This window comes from Engystomops pustulosus, chromosome 5 (assembly GCF_040894005.1).
Source record: "Engystomops pustulosus chromosome 5, aEngPut4.maternal, whole genome shotgun sequence".
NCBI lineage: Eukaryota > Metazoa > Chordata > Amphibia > Anura > Leptodactylidae > Engystomops > Engystomops pustulosus.
This window is the reverse complement of record NC_092415.1, coordinates 168,338,787-168,360,212: the sequence shown is the minus strand read 5'-3', so window position 1 is coordinate 168,360,212 and position 21,426 is coordinate 168,338,787. Positions and strand designations below refer to the sequence as shown.

The window sequence follows — 21,426 nt, the reverse complement described above, 5'->3', positions numbered from 1 at the left end:
ATTCCAACATCAATCTAGTGAAAATATAGCTCTAAAACCCAAATTTTGCTCCTGAGCCCTGCCGTGTACCCAGCCTGTAGACTATTGACACATATGGAGTATTTCCAATGCTCGGGATAACCCGCATAATGATTTTTGATGTGTTTGTCCCAAGTGCCATGAGTTGGGCAAAATACATTGGCAATAACATGGCATATTTGAGAAATAATTTAATTTTTACTCTGCTCACTATAACCCTAGATAAATTGATTCAGGGGTGTAGTTTACAAAATAGTGTCACTTCTTGGGGGTTTCTATTGTACTGGTACCCAGGGGCTCTGCTAACACGACATGAAACTCCAAAACCATACCCGTGAAAATAGAGCTCCAAAAGCTAAATTTTGCTTGTTCCCTTCTGAGCCCTGCTGTGTGCCCAACCTATAGATTATTGGCACTTATGTGCTATTGCCATACTCGGGACAACCCGCAGAATGAAATTTTGGGTGTTTGTCTGAAGTGTCATGAGTTGGGAAAAATACATTTGGCACTAAAATGTCACTTTTGAGAAAAAAAAATGCAAATTTTACTCAGCACCATTTATTTTGTATTACATTTTGGCCAGCATGTTGGAGGTTAAAATGCTCACCACAACCCCAGATAAATTCTTTGTGGGGTGTAGTTTCCAAAATGGTGTCACTTCTCAGGGGTTTCTATTGTACTGGTACATCAGGGGCTCTGCGAACATGACATGGCACTCCAAATCCAAACGTGAAAATGGAGCTCCAAAAGCAAAATTTATCTCCTTCCCTTCTCAGCCTGTCGATTATTGCCACATATGGGGCATTGCCGTACGCGGGACAACCCGCTGAATGATTTTTGGGGTGTTTGTCTAAAGTGGCATGACTTGGTCGGCGTTGCACCTACATTCTTACAAATAAAGTTCAATAGCAATATTAAAATACTGTCAAATATATCATGCAAAATGAAGGGATATCAAAGGGATTGTACCATATTTGATTGTTATGCCCTATCCTGATAACAATGGGATACAGTAGGTGGACCCCCAAAGATCACGAGAATGGGGGTCCTGTTTTCACTAACTGCTGGAGTGGGATGTATATAATTTCACTTCTTTCAATAATCATTAATCATTGGAACTCGGTGATTACATTGATCAGCTATATTTGTTGAGAACAGGATGCCTGTTCTTGTGATCAGTGAGGATCCCAGAAGTCAACCCACCACCAATTAGATTATTATCCTTAACCTGTGGATAAGGGTTAAGAATCAAACTGTACAACCCCTTCAACATTGTGTCACCCCTCAGTAAGGCATAATGGATAGTTAGAGATCTAACCTATATGTTAATCTTCTTAAAGGGTTTTCCAGTGAACCCTAATTCCTTTAACTCTTAAGTCACTCCCCTTAACAAATAACAAAAAGGCAAAATCTCTGTCCATAGTAAAAAAAAAAATGTGAATTTTATGCTGCTCAAATAAAATCTCAATGCTTCAAAATACACAATTTACACGTGTGAAAAATACAAGTCACTAAGTAACCTGCAGACTGCACCCTAACCTCTAACAGACTGTAGGTGTTAAAGGGTTAAACCACAAGAAAGTCGCAGCCACCAGTATTAAAGAGAAACATTCCCAGTAGTTACAGCAGGAAAGCAGAGATCACGTGACTGGGCTTGTCCTGATCTCTCCTCCCTTTCATTTTGTCATCAGTGGTTTAACCCAACGAGCTGCTGTTCAATTTGCGGAAGTGTTCGGATGCTGAGAAGTGGGCGTGGTCGTCGGGTCGGCGCTTAATCGTCACGTGCGAGTGCTAGCTCCAGCTGGTGCGTGAGAGCAGAGAGAGCGGCGGCTGCGCTGTGAGTAGTGGGAGACGCTCATACAATGCAGGGGGAGCACTGCAGAGAAGGCTGCTTCCTCTGATCTAGCAGCCATGCTTACAGCTGAGAGTTTGTTACAATTGCATCCTTCCTAATCTTATTGTATCAGCAGAACAAAGCTCTTCTGGTAACTTGTTGCAGTGTATAAGAGCAGCTGTGCCTCTGATCACATATAGTTACACCCAGTATAGATTCCTCTCTGTATACATATGGGTGGGTTATACTTCTATATACCTGGTATATGTCTATGACAATGTAGTGGGCAGTGTCCAGGACTTCCATGTACAGGTGTACTATAAGCAGGTAGTACATGACATGTCACCTAGTAGACAGTTTACCCCACTATATGTGTATGTCAATTAGTGTAATGTGAACTATGCCTATGGTATGTCAACTTGCAATATAGAGGCATTCATATCACATTGTATTATAGGGTTTATTATATCAATAAATACATTAAGGTGTATATGGAAAAACATACTTTATTTAAATATGCCATACAGAGTTAAGAACAATAATAAAAAAAGAGTAAACTCTGGAGAGGAAACTCGCATTGCTATTGGTCTGGCAAATGGCTATATAATGGCCAAGGTAATGTACCAAACCGACCCCAGCATATATGTAACGTAAGGATGTATAAGAAATTGTATCAATCGCTCTATAGATGGTGAATGATCAACAGCTGGGGGAAGAGCTCAAGTGAGTGCAAAAAAAGTTGCTACAAAATCAAAGAAAATGTGACACATTTCTATGTCTATAATATATTACCAATACATGCAACTCGAGCAGTATGAAATTGCCATATATAAGAAAGATGCCAGACCGGGAGGCTTCTTCAGGGATACATTTTGAGGGAACCTGTCATCTGTGGAGGTTTGACACCACTTATGCCCTTTTTTTTTTTTTTTTTTTTGAGCATAGGGGATCACAGGAACCCATGTTAATCATGCCAATGGGGTGCCTTATCACGTACTGCAGGTGTACATACTTTATCTGTGCTTTATTGACTTCTATGGGACTGTCCTAAGTAACTGTGTAAAGTGAGGCCTGGTGGTTGGGGGGACAGTGCTGTAAAGCTACAGCGATCAATTATCAGTTTCTGGCAGAAGGCTTCACAGTAGATTAGTGTGCATGTGTCAGTAGTTTGGGCAATACGTAACTGCGGATAGTGTTAGTTGTCGGTCCTGGAGATCTGTGTAGCTATACATGTTACCAGAAGCCGGACTGTGAAAAATGCATGTATGTTCTAGGATTAGAATGGTCTAGGTCAGTGGTGGTGAACCTATAGCAATTTCTGTGGGCACCCAGGCTGTCATCCTAGCCCAGAGTTTGCTAGACAGGGCTCAAGGCCTCCATCTGCAGTCCAAGTAAACCCAGGATATACCGTGCTCTGTTCTATTTAATACACATCCTGGACCTGAGACTACTGGAGGAGAGAGAAGGTGTGGACACAGCTGGGTGACCATTAGAGCTATGGATCCAGGCCCAATGTTTCTTATTGATCAGAATACCCTGGAGGAAAGCTACAATGATGCACTGAATTCTTTCTACTGTATTGGTGTCATCAGGGCACTGATACAATGGATAGCTGTGACAGAGCAGGGAGCTATAAGTAACTCCTTAAATAGCCATGTTGGCACTTTGCAATAAATAAGTGGGTTCTCTTTGTCGTTTGGGCACTCGGTATCTATAAGGTTTGCTGGTCTAGGTGTATAGTCGTGCAATCTCTTCACTGATCACAGCACATCCCCCCCCCCCCCCCTTGCTATGAGTCACTGCTGTAGCGGCTTCTGGTTAGACTGCACCAGCATTCTCCAGGTTTAGATGCAATCCTGGAATATAAATATGACTATGATTGGCAAGGCAGATACCCCCCCCCCCCCCCAGTCATGTCCAAGGCTTGTAGCAAGTAGCCAACTTTTCATATTGGCTGTTCATCTGCCTATCCGGCAATATGTCTGGGCCGCGTAGCCAGACCCTACTAAACCTTTGGAACCTCTCATTTTTTTACTGATGACCTTATGGGGCTCTGCTAATGACCTGATGCAGTAACTCAATCTACTTCCCTGTTATAGTGTTGGGGGAAAAAAAAAGAGTGACTGCAGCGGGTGCTGTCACCCTGGACTCTTGAGTGAACCATGAAGTGTCTATTCCTCATATGAAGAAACCAGTAGTAAATGATACATTATGGTTGGGTGGATGGAGGTATAGAGGCTTCACGTATAACGCCTCATATACCCTTGTATACAAGAACCCGTGCCATTGCTGCTGCTCTTATGGTGGCACCCCCCTTAGTCACCAGATATCTGAGCAAACACTGACAGAAGGAGAGAGGCGTAATAATTGCAGGTTCTTCTATTAACTGGTTGATAAAGGATGTTTACAAGGTAAATGTGCAATGCTCTGCAGTTCTGTTTCCTCCCCACAGTCAAGTGTTATCCTGGATTGTCCTTTGGTCTTCTTTCTCTCTACTGAGCACGTTTTATGAATAGTCATTTGAGAATGTTATCTGGTTGCTGCTCAGATAAGAAGCAAGCTGGAAATTCCTTTTTTATTTTCTTTTTCCACTGCTTCTGTTCTTGTGTCATGTGTCAGCAGGCGGAATGTTATAGAGCAGGAGGTGCTGACAAGACTGTACATGGTGTCCTAGAGTCGTGGTAATAGAGCCAAAGAAGCTGAGCAGATTGTATATAGTGTCCTATATACAGGCAGCATGTTATAGAGCAGGAGGAGCAGAGCCTTTTTCATCAGGATGAAGGACTGTATGCAGATGAGCCTGAGGTTTTAATGGAGCCTGTTAGGAAATTTCTAGGATAACTTGTATTTTGTTAATAGAATCGAAATTTGAAATACATTTAGGCTCCAATCACACGCATATACTCGCCTAGCTGTAGCCAGACATGGCTGGGCATGGCATGCTGGTCAGGAGGAGGGTTGAGCGCTGCTCACCCCCTCCCCTTTCCATGGGTACCAACGCTGCATTGCCATATACATGGGGGAAAAATAGAGCATGCTCTCCCAGTGTACACGTATTGGGCACCTATAGCAGTCTATGGGAATGTATTTCTATATGACACCATGACAGTTGTGTGAATGGGCCTAAAGCTGTAGAACAGGGGGTTGGGGTTGATTGTGTAGTAGTGCTGTTTAAGAAGAAAGCCAACACGTTTTTCTAATTCCTCTTTTTCAGTAAATGGTATGCTAACAAAATCTAAAATCATGGCTTTTTTTTTTTTTTTTTTTTTTTCCCCTAACCCTCTCTCTGACGTCTGCTCACCGTGCATCAGACCTTGCACGTGCGCGGTGAGTCCTACACACTTGTGCCTGCACAGTTCGCTCTACCCAATTTCACAGAAGAGGGTGGCAGGGGTTTATATAAAAATCTGCAAACATTTAGTGGTGAATATTCTCAAGCCTTAGCCAGTGTGCAGGCTGGAACGTCGTGGGCCAGTCCACTCTGCTGTTGGCCACATAGGCGTGGCGATGGCCTGATGGGGAAAATGCTCACAATTACTGGCATATTGCAAGTAATTGTGATTATTTCAGGACTTGTATGCCAAAAAAACTGGCATACATTCAAAGTCCCCCAAAGACTCCATTTGCATAGACCTTACAAGGAGTGGTAGCAATGCTTTTGTGACCATGATGTATGAGGTCATCCCTGGTGGAAATTGTTGGGCAATGTGTAATGTTTACAGGTTGTGTAATATCCCATTTCAGTTTTTGTTTTAAACATTTGATGGAGTTTCACATCTACTTTCTAATAACTAATAACAAGAAGAGATTCTGAATGATAAAACCAACGAGATCCAATTCCCCCAATCTGAGAAGTAGTCATTCATTGAAATGGATATAAATTCTATGGAGAGTGGTGTTTACTGTGGTTATTGAAAAGTATCAGTGTTTGTGATAGGTCAGTGATGGCCAACCTCTTGAGCTTGGTGTGTCAAAATATGTCACATCTAAATGTTGTGATAAATTGTAGGTAAAAAATTAATTTTTCAATACAGGCAGTTGCATAAAAGATAGCTTTCATAGGTTTGTTGTTAAGTTGAATTTATATTTTATAACTATAGATCCAGACAAATTTTCTTTTGGCCCCAGTGACAATTGGAGTTTCAACATTTTTTGCTGTAATGGGACAAAGGATTATCAATAAAGCTTCATTACAGACTCTGTACAGCTGATCATTGCAGCCTGGGGCTATAGGAAAGCCTCCAGAGATCTTCACCAGAGGTCACAGGGGCAGAATGGTCCGTGTGTAACTAGGGGTCAGGTGTTTTTTAAAGGAAACCTACCACTTCGGATAGGGCTTCTAAGCAGCACATGCCGTGCATCAGCTCAGGGTGAGCTGGTCCCGGCGCTTATCTTCCTTATGTTTTTAAACTGTTTTAAAGCGCTCTAACACTTTATTCATGTTTATATCTGAACTAGCTTCCCCACATCGTGGGTCGCGCTTGGTGCACCATGCGCGTGGCCGTGTGTGCGCCTGAATAGGAAGTGGTAGCGCGCATGGTGCGCCGAGCGCAGACCACGGTGCGGGGTAACTAGTTTGGATATAAACATTAATAAAGTGTTAAAACGCTTTAAAACAGTTTAAAAACATAACGAAGATAAGCGCCGGCACCAGCTCACCCTGATCTGGTGCACGGTATGTGCTGCTTAGAAGCCCTATCCGAAGTGGTAGGTTTCCTTTAAGTAGGGGACTGCCTGTATATTAGAATTGCTGAGCAGTACCTATATTGAGGTACAGTGGCAGCAGAGTGGGGGCTTGGCAAGGTTAACTGTCTCTGATCTGATGTGTTTTCTACCCCTAGTATTGCTTTGCAGTAACTGTTATGGGTACATTAGTAGCCGTACGTTTTGTGTACTCACGGCCTTACCCCGCTTTCGGGACAAAATAATTAAAAATACTTTGCAGGACACAGTCATGTGAACATTCCCTAAAAGGTATCAGGAGGGCATGCTGTGCGTCTATGAGCCTGGAATTGTGTATTTGCAAATGTACAGGCTGGCTCACGAGTTTGGGACTAGCTGCTGTGACTTTGTATTTGCGTCATGTTTTAATGTTGTTGTTAAGTTTAGATTAAGTTTTATTAAATAAAGTGGTTTGAACCTTTCAGCATCACTTACACTCCTCATCTTCTGTGAGATGATTACATAAGTGCCGCATGATCATGAGAACACTTGCAGTCTGCTGGAGTGTGGAGTTCTGTGTGTTTATTCTGGTTGTTTGACTTGTTTAGAAAACTTTACAGAAATGATTATCGTTTAAAAGGCTGAGTTTCAAATTGATTCCCACTTTAGGCCACATTCAGACGACCGTATGGGGGGAGTGGGTGTGCAAGCCGCCACCAATAGACTGCAATGGCCGGACGTTGTGGCACACTGGCACTGTACCACTCCGTACACTGTTACGGCCTGTACGCCGTGTATCTCTGGAGAGGGGAGGGATCACCACTACTCCTCGCCATCACGCCGGACGTATGCATACGTTCGTCTGAATGCAGTCTTAACCCCTTAACGCTTTGCGCCGTAGCTCTATGGCAAGAGGTGCAGGGAATGTATGAAGAGGGCTCACAGGCTGACCCATCAAAGACCCATCGCTAACACCCGCGGTCCGTGCTTGCACCGATCGTGGCTATTAACCCTTCCGATGCCGCCGGCAACTTTGCATGGGCGCCGCCATGTTTCTTCCTATAGTTGCTCCCCCGAACGTAGTCGGGGGGCGGCGATCAGTTGCAGTGACAGTGGCCAATGGCTCATTGTAACGAATCACATGCAAAAACGCCATATACTGCAATACCGAAGTATTGCAGTATATGGTAGGAACAATCTGACCATCTAGGGTGAATGTACCCTAGATGGTCCTAGAAATTGTGAAGAAAAAAAGTTTAAAAAAAAATGAACAAAATATTAATTCTAATCATTCCCCTTTCCCTAGAACTGATATAAAACATAATAAACGGTAAAAATCACAAACTTATTAGGTATCGCCGCGTCCCAAAATGCCCGATCTATCAAAATATAAAAACGGTTATAACTGGCGGTGACCTCTGAGACGGGAAGTGGCGCCCAAATGTCCGAAATGCGACTTTTACACCTTTTTATATCACACAAAAAATGGAATAAAAAATTATCAAAATGTCGCACAGACCTCAAAATGGTAGCAATGAAAAATGTTAGCAATGAAAACCTCGGCTCATTTCCCAAAAAATGAGATGGACAGATAGATATAGATTTATAGATATATATATCTCCATCTCTATCTTTTTTGTACATATTCGTTTAATTTTTGAAAATGTATTAAAACGCAATTAAACCGGTATAAATTTGGTATCACCGCGATAGTAGGGGTGTTATTTGTAGAGAGGAGTGAAAGTTGTAAAATCAGCCCGCAAGAACGTGACGCACATGCAGGGTTTTTTTTCCCAGTTCCCGGCATGTTAAAATAAATAACATTACGGGAATGTAAAATTTGTTACTTACAAAATAAGTCCTCACACAGCTCTGTACATGGAAAAATGAAAAAGTTATGGATTTTTGAAGGTGGAGAGCGAGAAATGAGCGAAAAAACCCTGGGTTAATACTGTACTGGCAGATTAATGTGAATATATATTTATCTGCCAAAACACTCGATAAAGCCAATAGGAGATCAACAGATACAACTAGTAAGTGGACATATCCCTCATCCTTTAAAGGACACCTACCACCAGATTACTGATGGTAGTCCCTCCTCACATGCATGTTCCTTACCACCAGGGGTTGCTGACAGTGTTGCTCCCCCCCTTTACTTTCAGGACTTCTGAATTCATAAGAAAAGAATTTTGTAAAAATATGTAAATGAGCCTTATGCGCTTGGGCTGATGTCACATGAGTGCCTCATGGCTTGCAGACGGCTGTTGACATCAGGCGGGTGTCTGCAAATCTTGTGTCTGTTTGAGAACACCTTCCTGGTGCAAGGTTACTAGTGCGGCAGCCGGCTGTCTGAGAGTCCGCGCCCACACTCAGTGATGGGACCTAAAACAGAAATAAAACTGAGTAAAATTGCAGTCACAGTTGGCATGGACTTGCAAGTTGGGGGCTGCTTGAGAAGTGAAGTAGCCTTAGCCACGTAGCCTAGAGGCTACACCACACCCCAGTTGCCTCTGCAGCCAATTGACATCTGCAACACCCCTGCCGATGCAAGGCAGAGGGGTTGTTGCGAAAACGTCCCACCTTGTAGCTTGCAGCCTGTGTAGGGTCTGATCAACCCCAGAGCATGTCACTACATAACACAGGGGGACACTGAAACGGTGGAGTCTGCCTGGTAAGGCAGGAGTTAATTGTTTTATGTGATGTAATTCCAGCAACCAATCACATGTTCTGATATTGTATCTGTAAGCTGGGATGCGATTGGAGGAGGAACCACCACCAGACCAGTAGGAGTAATAAAACCCCTGGTCAGGAAAGTTTTAGAGGGCAGAAGAAGAGCTCAGTCAGAGTGAAGAGTCAGTGCAGTCAGCACACCAGACCAGAGCAGGAGAGCTCAGCTCCCTGCCGGAGTGGAGAGAGAGAAAGGGGTGTCATCCTACCTTTTAAGGGTGATATCTGAAGCAACCTAGGAAAAGCTGAAGCATCCTACTAGGACACAGCTATCTCCCAGCCTGCCATTGCATCCAGGCTGATGATCCATTCCGGTGGTTCCCTCTCCAACTGCAGCCCCAGAATTCTACCATTTGTCAAGGCACGTTGCTACTGTTCCTGTCGGTTCCAATAAAGAACTGTAAGTTATTTGTGTTCAACGTCTGCCTCCATCTGGTCCCTGCTACTACGGCTGTTACCATCACGGGCACCCTATTCACCATACAGAGACTCGTACTCCAGACTCCAAAGGGTTGCCCCAGGGAGAACCGCTATAGCAGCCTCTCCCTCATAATTTCTTGCCAACACCACCTGCTGGAGACCTGCCAGGCTGTAGGACAGCCCTCCGGTTCCCCATACCAAGCACCGTGACACTAGTGTGCCTAGGCCGCAACCGCCAGCCACTCCGGTATTCCGGGCCCAGGCTGTCTCTAGGCTCCAAAAAAAGACTAGGCCCCGGTGGGGGATGTTGCACATGTAACTAAACAAGTACGTATTAAAACGCACGTTAGGTTTTAGAAAAAATAATAATAGGTGATTAGGGATGAATTAGATTTATGGATTTTACAGTCAGGATCTACAAAGCATGTAGATTGCTGACGATGGCTTTCCTTTTAAAGGGTCTTTGCAAGTTACATGTTTTCCCATATCCACAGTATAAGGGCAAACAAGCTGATCACTAGGGGCACCAGCAGTCGAACCTTCACCGATCTGTAGTCCTGTTGCTCCATTCAGTACAGGCGGTCCCCTACTTAAGGACACCCGACTTACAGACGACCCATAGTTACAGACGGACCCCTCTGCCCACTGTGACCTCTGGTGAAGTCTCTGGAAGCTTTACTATAGTCCCAGATTGCAATAATCAGCTGTAAAGTGTCTGTAATGAAGCTTTATTGATAATCCTTTGTCCAGTTACAGCAAAAAAATTTTAAACTCCAATTGTCACTGGGGCAAAAAAAATTTTTGTCTGGATCTACAATGATAAAATATACAGTTTCGACTTACATACAAATTCAACTTAAGAACAAACCTACAGACCCTATCTTGTACGTAACCCGGGGACTGCCTGTATAGGAATGTCGGAATATACAGAGTGTTGTGCTTGGCAATTCCTGGCATTCCCATGTGGCAGGACTCGGATTGCTGGACATCAAAATGCTCAACTTCATGCAGGGGTAGCAAGGCACTTCAAAGAAAAAGGACATGGTGTACGATCTAAAGGGTACATTCATACGGCCGTCGGTGGGGATATATGTGCGGCCGCATATGCGTCCTCATAGACGGCAATGGCGGTACTGTGGGACCGTTCTGTGCCGTACATGGGCAAGAGATAGAGCATGCTCTTTCCTCGTGTGTGGCCGTGGGGCGCTTTTCTCTTTTGGAGGGGTCACCACCTCCTCCTCTCCAGCGCACCGCGGTATGGGGCGGGCATACAGCTGTGTAAATGTTACCCCTAGGTGGATGGTGCTAGAACAAGTGTCTGGAACAGATGCTAATTGGGTGAAACATGGGCTGCTACAATGCAAGGTATTTTGGATTGACAAAATGGAAGCATTATACCCATATGGTCTTAACGAGCAATGTAATTTTCATTACAGATTTTTATCTGGTTGATGGTAGATAAGGTTGGTAGGTTGCTTTGATAATCTGTAGATAAATGAAATGTCATGAATATCCTTGATATTATCTTACCTGTGCTTCGAAGATGAGTATTGGACTAGTCCATCTTTTGTTCAATTGCACTGCAATGTTTTATCAAAGGGTTGAAATAAATTTTTGCATACTATTAGTTAGTTGGTTTAACTTGTTGCATAGACTGTTGATTTCCGAGGCTGGGAGGTGCCTCGTTGTAAACCCTGTTTGCCATACACATTGAAACGCATTTTATAGATTATCTCAACTTCATGCTTCACCCGTTAGTGAGAATGGTCCCCTGTTGTCTGAATCCTTGGGGGATCCTTATTTGTGATCCGCAGTTGTAACCTCACTGACCAATTTGGGGGGGGGGGGGATTTCCAGAATCTACAATGTAAAGACTGCGGTGTCTGTGCGTGGCCACATTGGCCGTATTGGCGTAGTGTGAACGGTATGGCATCAGTATCTGATTGTTGGGACCAACTATTGAGGGGGGGGGGGGGGGGTTTGAATCCATGTTATTGTACAGGCCCACAAGGGATCTCTGCAATATTTGGACGGGGAATGATGACATTGATGCTCCCCCGAACGTAGTCGGGGGGCGGCGATCAGTTGCAGTGACAGTGGCCAATGGCTCATACTATTAGTTATATTTGGACGGGGAATGATGACATTGATGCACACAATGGAATGTATGAAAATATTTTCCCTTTACCACAATTGGGTGATAAATATAGAGGTGGAAAATGGCATGAGTGCATCTGTATAAAATCAGCATTTGTCAGCCAAGATGTGGAAACCATTTCCATCCAGGGACATTTTTTAGGGAACAGCTATTTAAAGATTTCCTAGTGTTGTCATGTCCTGCAAATTGATTATTAAATTTACATTGGTGAAAATAAACTTAAGACTTAACAGCTGCTTTAATAACTTGTTCCAAAAGTCAAATGACCACCGTACTACACGGTGTGTGATCATTGGACACTTGGCAGAAAACACAATTTACAATGAAATAACTTGTATTCTTTTGAAGTTTTGTCCCCAGGAATCTATGCCCTTCTGTCGCAGTCCTTCCTGAATGGGTGTATTGTGTGCATGTGTTTTGTGGTCTATATATTACATGGGAGTTAGTGCAGCTTTTTGATCTCTGTAGGTTACTTCTTTGTGCGGTGTGGAGGTTTCAGATTTCAGAACATTAAAGTTCACAAATTCCAGCCAAACACGCAATTTTACCCCAGCGCAGAAGGGATCTGGACTAGCGATGCAGATAAATGCTCCATGGTTTCAGTCATGTGGATTAGTCCTCCTTGGGTCATACAGATATTTTTAGAAGCTAATATAGTTTGTGATCCTCCATTGAATGGGGATCCTTGCAGAGTTTTCACAGCACCCAGATGGGATTAGTAATATTCCTTTCCACTTGCTGTAAATGTAAATCAGTACGGGTTGTGTCCTTCCTCTTATTAGTCCTATAGCAGTAAATTCTTTGGTGGCTATGCACATTATGGCTGTAAATTCTAGTAGCTATGTTTTTGTGACCATACTCATTTTAGATCTGTCTGAAACCTACAGGTTGCATTGACCATGTAATGTGTAAGTGGCCCCCAGTCTGTATCTCTAAATACATCCATCGGGTAAGTAAGAAACAGACCTTAGCCTTTCAGGAGAAGTTTAGTTGCAGCTTTCTACTGTTCACTACTTGGCAGAACCGACAGCCATGCATATAGAGATCTTAGCAGACAGCTGAAGATGTATATCTCAGGTTTCCCCTTGAGCAAGTATTGTCACTTAAATTTTGCAAAAGAGTTTGGAATTTCCCTCACCTGTTATTCTCTTATCTTAGTTCCACCTTGGAGTTTTCAGCATCTGAAGAAACAGTTGATGTATTTTCATGTACATGAGGAAGTGAGACCTAATAGTCTAATATGCACCGCATAAAGTGAAGCTGCTTTCTGTCTGAGTGAATGATTGTGGAAATCTTTCAGGTCGGGGTATGTATTTTATTCATGTATACTGGATATTTGTCACACTTTGTACCACGTTTATCCAGGGAGTCATAAGGTTTTGTCTGTAACGTGGTTTATATAATGCTACAGAAGCAATGTAAAGAGCTATATGGAAGGACCAGTTTTTGGCCCGAAGTCTAAGTATCCCCCCCCCTACAAATTGTGTTTTCCTTGCAGAATTCAGCAAAATAGTTTTTAATGGCTATGCTGGGGAGGTTCCTATAAATTAAAGAGGCATTCCCATTTCAATAACTTGATGTTATTGTTTTTTCTTTCTGTATCGGTTTAGTTTTCTAGATCTCTGCTTGCTGTCATTCTATAAGAAACTTCATTGTTCTTTTCCAGTAGACAGAAATCTGACCACGGTCACACAGGTGCATATTTCTGTCCACTGGAAATAAACAACGACGGTTCCTGTAGAATGACAGCAAGCAGAGATCTAGAAAATTAAGTCGATACAGGAAGTATATTGGAAAATGGTATGCCTTTTCATTATACAAAAAAGTTGTTTATTATTAATAATTAAATTACTCTTTACTAAATGTAGATGGTGTTTTTCTTTTTTAGTGATGTACTCTTATGGGTATGAATTTGGGTTTGGTTTCTCCATAATTTTTTTTAAATTTAATTTTTTTTCTCCAAGCAACCAAAACGGGTTAAGCTTTTTTTTCTTCTTCTTCTTCTTGGAATCCATTTTAATTAAAGGGGACCTGTCGCCAGAAGGCTGAATTTCAGTGGTGACAGATTCCAATAGGCACTGCTAAGTACATTCCATACATGTTCCTTAGTTGCCTTCCGTTTGTGCACTGTGCTCTTCTAAAGTTTACATGGCTCCCTGCAAAAGGGTCCTGCTCAAGTCCCTGCGGAATCCTCATTTCAGATGGTAACGTTCGGTTTGCAACCTTTCCCTTTTCTGTATGTATTCTGCAGGCCGTAAAGATTACATTTCTCCTGTGTATTATAATCACCATTCACTTGGTGTATATTGGCATTGTGGTCCCTTTGCTTCATAATTTTGTTTAAGAATACGGTATGCCCTTGTTATAGGGGGTAACTGCATGGCTGACATGTTTAGCACATGTCGTGGCTTGGGGTAGCAGTGGGGTCTCTTTGGTGCATCTAGTACTTTGTAACTCTTTTTGTTTAGAATCTTTTTCAGGATTCTTCACAAAAAACATGTGACATCTTCTTTACCCTTGTAGGGAGCGATACTGTACTGTAGGGATCCGCCACTGTACATATCCACATATTTGAAAAACTGTAAGTTGTGCTATTGTGATGCCCATGTATATTGTTAGGATCATTTCTTTCATCACATGTACGGTTTGTGGTGATTCAGGGGAATGTATAACATGTTGTAACTGGAAGCCTTGTATCAATGAAGGAAGAGTGTTTGCTAACATCTAGCTTATACTATAGTTGGGAAGTTCCTTTCTTCCCCTTTTCTGAAGTGACCTGCTAGGGCTGTAAGGTAAAATGCTGCTGTGAGAAGTATCTGGCCACTACTTATCTACTTTTTCTGTTTAATGACCCCGGTAGCCAAGATCGGCCACCATTTTCTGGGCGAGTTAGGAATTATGGTTTCTGGCCGTTAAGCTGACCTTACATGAAATAGCTAAAGGAATTGTCTTGCCATGGACACTGGTTTATCCACAAAATAAAAAGTGAATGGAAGGTTCTACATGTACCTTGTACAACCCTACGGAGAAGAACAGCATAGATCTAAAGTTGGATACAAGCCCCATGGATATGCCATAAATGTCAGAGATGACTCACAAAGACAACATAGTGCTCTGTTTTTAAAGGATTTTGACCTTCTTTGTATATGACTACTAATACTTATGGCCTTAGCTATTTTTGTGTTAGAGAATATTACAAGGATATTAGTGTTTAATTACCGCAGATCCCCTACAAGAATATTATAATGGTGTCCTTTAATCATTGAAAATGAGATTTTCACTTTAGAAACCCAACAATCTGTTCCGTTCTTAGAAGTGACAGGGCAGATTCTGCAAAATTCTTCATAGGACGTGCTTAAAGTGGAACTGAATGTAACCCTTTCCCTGCATATCCTATGCAGATGGATTTATATCTGCAGCAAAAAGGCTCATGAAAGACCATTATTTATAAAGAATCATTAAATCCATGGTGCTGTACACTTTGAAATGGGGTTCATATATATAAATTAGGACAAAAGACTCAAAACTAGACTAGAACTAGTTGGGATGTATATTGACAAATATCAGGGGTGAAGAAAGACTTTTTTTTTTTTTTTTTGCCAGTTAACACTTTTGGGTTTTTAGAGGAAGCTTAGATAAGGTGAAGGCCAGCAGCACACAACCGTAGTTTCTGTGATCCCTGGACAGGGGTGTAACTTGAGGGGGTGCAGAGGTTGCAGTTTAGGGGGCCCTTATGGTGTCACTTTCCCATAGGAGAAGACTATTACTATAAACTATACATTATAGTCTGGGGCCCGGCACAGACTTTGCACTGGGGCCCATCAGCTTCTAGTTACCCCACTGTCCCTGAACTCATAATCATATATTTTTAAGGAGTCTCTCCTTCCTCACCAAGAAACCGGTTGGGAGCCTAGGTTGGCTAAAGGGTGTGCCCATTTAGGACAACTTCCACTCAATTACTGAACAAGTTGCTGATCTTTCGGATGGAATTAAATGGGGCCCTTTACTTGCAGGTCAATAGCAGGGAGGCTCAAATGTTGGACCATCCTCCATATCTTATCTTATCTTATTTTACATCTACTCTGTACACTGTGTAGTGGCCTGTTTGGCCAACTGCAGCAGAGTGGGGTAATTGATGATGAAATCCTGTAGCCTCCTTCTTTTTTGGAAGTTATGGGGTAAACTTGTAGGGGTAATCTCACCACCAGTCTAATCTCAAAGGTAAAAATCTTTTGCGAAGTTAGTCTGAGGACTTTCCTATATCGCCACAATCGGAGGAACCCAGCAACAAATTTTTCTGCATGCAAAGCCACAAGAGCAGAGTAAATGTGACCCAGTCAGCAATGCCAAGCTTGTGTTTTTGTTTCGGTGCCCCCCCCCCACCTGCCTTATGGCACTATTGTTAGACACTCCCTCCCCCCCCTTCAATTTCGGCACTTCTGCTATAGACTGAATAGGGGAGGAGGCCAAAGACTGATACCATCCAAAAATATGCACCTACAAAAGTTTTTTACCACAGGGACAAACCACCAAAAGTGCCTGAGCTTCCTATGTGTCGCTTCTATTTTTGGATTGGTTTAAAATATATTATATATATTTTCCATAGCGTCCCCCATGACGGCCCCAACTGGAGGATGACCTTTGACCTCTGTAGGGACAGGAAGCAGAGAGGTTAAATACCCCACCCCGGCATCCGTACACCAGTGGCTTCCTGTCCCTACACAGGGCAGGGAGTAGAGAGAAGTCTCTCCTCATCCCCAGTAGTTGGGACGGTGAGGGGGGACCAGTGTGGCGCAGGGAATCGTCCCTTACCCTAAGGCAGTCTCGGCCTCGATCGGACTTCGGTCCTTTCCTCTGCCACAAGACAGAGATGCCTTCTTCTCCGGCTCTGCCCGCGGCTCTGCGCAGCTAAGGACACCCGGAGCGTGTCCATCGCGGCGGTCACGTGGGCCGGCCGCCGTCCGACTCTGGTGACGACTTCCGCCGGAAATGACGGGACCGGATGTGACGTCACGATGGCGCGACCCGGAAGCAGGAGCGTGGAGCGGTAAGCTTGAAAAAGCAGGTATTCACGTTGATCTGAGGTCTAATAGTCGCACTCTGGTCCTGACGAGAGTAGTCGCTAGAATCGGACGCTATTTTGAGCATTTTCCAGCCAACAAGGTCGGTTAACATGCTGTATGGTTGCCTCATATGTGTCATATGTGTTATATACAATTCAGGTCTATATAGACATGTGTATATCTTTCTTAGGGGCTTGTGCTGTGTAACCCTCAAGATACCTCAGGTACTCCTTTGTTATATTCCACTTGATTAAATGTCACAGTCTATCTCACATTTCTATAAATGTTTAGGCTTGCTGATATCAGTGGTCCCACAATTGGGAATATGGAGACACATGGCATGGAGGCTTCAAGTCTGGACCTCATATCCTTGAACCCTGTAAGTAGGGTCAACCGGGGATAGGGTGGTGGGTCACCCACATATCCCTATATTTTCACATGAGGTGCCGGTTATGGACTAATTACCTCTCCTTCTCCTTGGCAGGAGCCCAGGGAAAAGGAGAAGGATAAAGGGAGAGCTAAAGATCAGTCCGGCACAAAGAAAACCACTTCCAGAAAGTGTAATATGTGCTTAGAGAAACTCCCTACGGACTATAAAAAACCGGTCTGTAAAACCTGCGTAGATAATCTACTCAGAGAAGAGAGAACCTCATTTGTGGATGAAATGCGTAGCTTTATCAGAGAAGAAGTTAAAACATCTATAGCATCATCCATAACAGCTTTCATACCTCAGGAGCCTCCACATAAAAAACAAAGAGTTATAGAATCCATGTCAGATTATACATCAGACTCAGAAGGGACCAAGGAGTCTACGGATATGGAGCCCGGTCCCTCAAATTCAGCCAGTAAGATGGAGTCGAGATATTTGTTAGCATCCGAAGATCTGGAACCCTTACTAAAAGCTATGAGGGATACCCTCAAAATTGAGGAAATAGAAGAGACCAAATCTATTCAGGATGAATTATTCGGACTTCTTAAAGTTAAGAAGAGGCGAGTGTTTCCCATAAATGACACTCTTAAGGAACTAATACTAGAAGAATGGAGAGAACCGGAGAACAAAATCTCCATATCTAGAGAATTTAAAAGTCGTCTGTCCTTTGATGAAACAGAAGCCAAAATTTGGAACACTACCCCTAAGGTAGACATCCAGGTCACAAAAATGACCAAGAAGACGGACCTCCCGTTTGAGGATGCAATCCAGTTAAGAGATCCCCTGGATAGAAAGGCGGACAGCCTTCTAAAGAAGACATGGGAGTGTGCCATGTTAAACCTAAAATCAAATATTGCCACAACATCCATGGCACGGACTCTCTTTCATTGGATTACCGAACTGGAGGGTCATGTCAGAGACGGTACTCCTAGGGAGATGCTATTGAGTACATTTTCAACAGGAGCGGAAGGAGTTAGAATAAGTGCCAAGGAAGGGGCACTATCAAATTCAGTTAGAAGATCACTTTGGCTTCGCCAGTGGACGGGCGATTTCAGATCGAAGTCAAAATTATGTGGTATTCCATTTGAAGGGGAATACCTATTCGGTTCCGAACTTGACACGCTGTTGGAAAAAGCGGCAGACAGAAAGAAAGGGTTTCCGGAATCCAGAAGTAACCAAAGAAAGCAGCCCTTTCGAGACTCTAAGGACAGAAAACAGCCCTTTAGAGGGAAAGGCAAACAGGGCAGGTGGAGCTACCCTAAAGGAGGGAGAGGAAGGGGCTTCCTTCTCAGTGCCAGCAACTCGGCCCCAGCGTTTAGAAAACAATGACGCCAGGGTGGGGGGAAGACTATTGAAGTTCCACTTCCAGTGGACTCAGATAACATCAAATCCCTGGATACTAAGTATTCTTCGGGAAGGTTATCATCTAGAACTAACCTCTCTTCCCCCCAGAAAATTTGTTTTGACAGAGCAGCCCTCAGGAAACCTCTCAAACTCGCTGTGGTCAGAGATACAAAAGCTCATTCAATTGGATGTCATCATCCCAGTACCTCAGACACAGTTAAAAGAAGGACACTACTCTCCCCTCTTCTTGATAAAAAAACCAAATGGCTCTTTCAGGATGATATGCAACCTGAAGAATCTGAACAAGTACATACGATATCGAAAGTTCAAGATGGAAACAGTGAGCTCGGCAGCAGTTCTGATCCAACCAGGAGCGTCTATGTGTACGATAGATCTGAGGGACGCATATTACCATGTGCCAATACATCAAAAATCTCAAAAATTCCTCAGATTCGCAGTACGATCACCTTGGGGAGAAGAGGTCCACTACCAGTACAAGGCGCTGCCTTTTGGGATTTCTTCGGCCCCCAGGACATTCACAAAGATCATGATCGAGGTGATAGCTTTCTTGAGGCGGAAAGGGATTCTAGTCATCCCCTACCTGGACGATCTGTTACTGGTGGCCAGTTCGAAACAAGAGCTTATACACCACCGAGATTTCACAATGAGGATCCTTCATCAGTTAGGATGGATAATAAACCTGGAAAAGTCCAAACTAAACCCAAGTACAGAGGTTGTGTTTCTAGGAACGTTATTAGATTCGATACAGCAGATGTCCTTCTTACCGCCAGAGAAAGCAATGAGACTAATGCAACATGTCATATTGTTTCAAAAAAGAAGTCATTGCACGATAAGGGAAGCCATGAGGATACTGGGCCTTATGACATCTTCCATACAGAGTGTACAGTGGAGCCAGAGTCACACCAGAGTCCTTCAAAGTTGGATATTGGCCTCCTGGGACAAAGATCCCCAACATCTAAATCAAAAGGTCCAGATTCCGGAAGCTGTCAAGCAATCCCTGGAGTGGTGGATAGATGCTTCCAACCTGGGAAGAGGGATATCATGGCATCCCTGGCCAGTGATAAATATCCGGACGGACGCAAGTCAGTCAGGATGGGGAGCGGACATAGCAGGCCTTCCCGTTCAAGGTCTTTGGCCGTCCTCGACCAGATCCCGTTCCTCGAACTTCCGAGAACTGAGAGCTGTTCTAGAGACCTTAAGAGCAAGTGCTCAAAGCCTGAGGGGAAAACATGTAAAAATTTATTCAGACAACACCACCACGGTGGCTTATCTCCGTCATCAGGGGGGTACCAGGAACCCCGATCTCCTCAGTCTTTCAGACGAGATATTCATCTGGGCAGAAACCAACATCCGCTCTCTTTCAGCCACCCATCTAAAAGGAGAATTGAATCAAGTAGCGGACTATCTCAGTCGTCAGACGATAGACCACAACGAGTGGTGTCTAAACGAGAACATCTTTTCAAGTCTCATACAAAAATGGGGACAACCAGTGACAGATCTTTTTGCCACCAGCAAAAATACAAAAGTTCCTCATTTCTTCTCTCTGGATCCAAATACTCCGGTTTGCCAAAGGGATGCCTTCAGCCAGTCCTGGAACGGACCTCTAATGTACGCATTTCCTCCTATACCTCTCATAGCGAGAGTGATTCAGAAGATCAGAGAGGACCAAGCAAAGGTTATACTCATTGTTCCCTGGTGGCCAAAGAGGAACTGGTTTCCATGGCTAGGAAAGATGGCATTGGAAGGACCTGTCATGCTGGAACCTCTAAACAACCTTCTGTTCCAGGGTCCAGTGTACCATCCAGATCCACAGGCTCTCCGGCTCTCGGCTTGGATCCTGAAAGGCAATTGCTGATATCCAGGGGACTATCAAACAAGGTAATTTCCACACTCAAAGCGAGCCGCAAACCAGTTACCCACAAAATCTATGCCAGGATATGGGGAAGATTTGTGTCTTTTTGTGGCAGGACTCCTCCTAACCAAATGTCCCCTAATGTCTCACAGGTGCTCGACTTCCTGCAAGCAGGGTTTGACAAGGGCCTTAAGACGAATTCCTTAAAAGTCCAGATTTCAGCCCTCAGTGCCTTTTTCGACACCCCATTAGCCGAAAATAGATGGATCCAAAGGTTTGTCAAAGCTACGGCTAGACTAAGACCTCAAATAAAACAGAATATCCCCAATTGGGATCTTTCATTAGTACTGGATTATCTCACAAAAATACCGTTTGAACCTCTGGAGTCGGTCAAGCTTAGAGAGTTAACGCTAAAACTCACCTTTCTCATAGCCATAACAGCTAGGCGTTTGGGTGAGATCCAGAGTTTGTCTATTAAAGAACCTTATCTTAAAATATGTGAAGATAAGATTGTACTAATGTTAGATAAAGCCTTTACTCCCAAAGTAGCTTCATCTTTTCATCGTAACCAAGAGATTATTCTGCCTTCCTTCTGTCAGAATCCAAAACATCCCAGAGAACAGGAGTGGCATACGCTAGATGTCAGAAGATACCTGCTACATTATCTGGAAGTCACCAAATCCTGGAGAAAAGACAACAACATTCTCCTACAATTTAGAGGAAAGTGCAAGGGCAGAAAAGCTTCAAAGGCATCCATCGCCAGGTGGATAAGAACAGTCATCAAAGAAGCTTATGATGCCAACAACCTGGACATTTCAGGGACTATTAGGGCCCACTCGACCCGAGGAGTGGCAGCCTCCTGGGCGGAAAAACGGGGCGCCTCGTTAGAGGACATAT

At 43.5% G+C, this 21,426-nt stretch overlaps 2 protein-coding genes across 2 annotated transcripts in view; both read left to right on the top strand.

Annotated features, from left to right (window-relative positions):
* The first annotated feature begins 1,654 nt into the window (after positions 1 to 1,654).
* Positions 1,655 to 21,426, top strand: part of SNX10 (sorting nexin 10) — a 38,231-nt gene continuing 18,459 nt past the window's right edge. Inside the window, exon 1 of the mRNA XM_072153739.1 lies at positions 1,655 to 1,855. The gene's annotated coding sequence lies outside the window, so the exon portion shown is untranslated. The remainder of the gene's footprint in view (positions 1,856 to 21,426) is intronic.
* On the top strand, positions 16,482 to 18,641 carry LOC140133490 (uncharacterized). Its single transcript, XM_072153737.1, has 2 exons — positions 16,482 to 17,261; positions 17,367 to 18,641. Exons 1-2 carry the CDS (start codon positions 17,166 to 17,168, stop codon positions 18,639 to 18,641), a joined length of 1,371 nt encoding a protein of 456 aa, XP_072009838.1. The 5' UTR covers positions 16,482 to 17,165.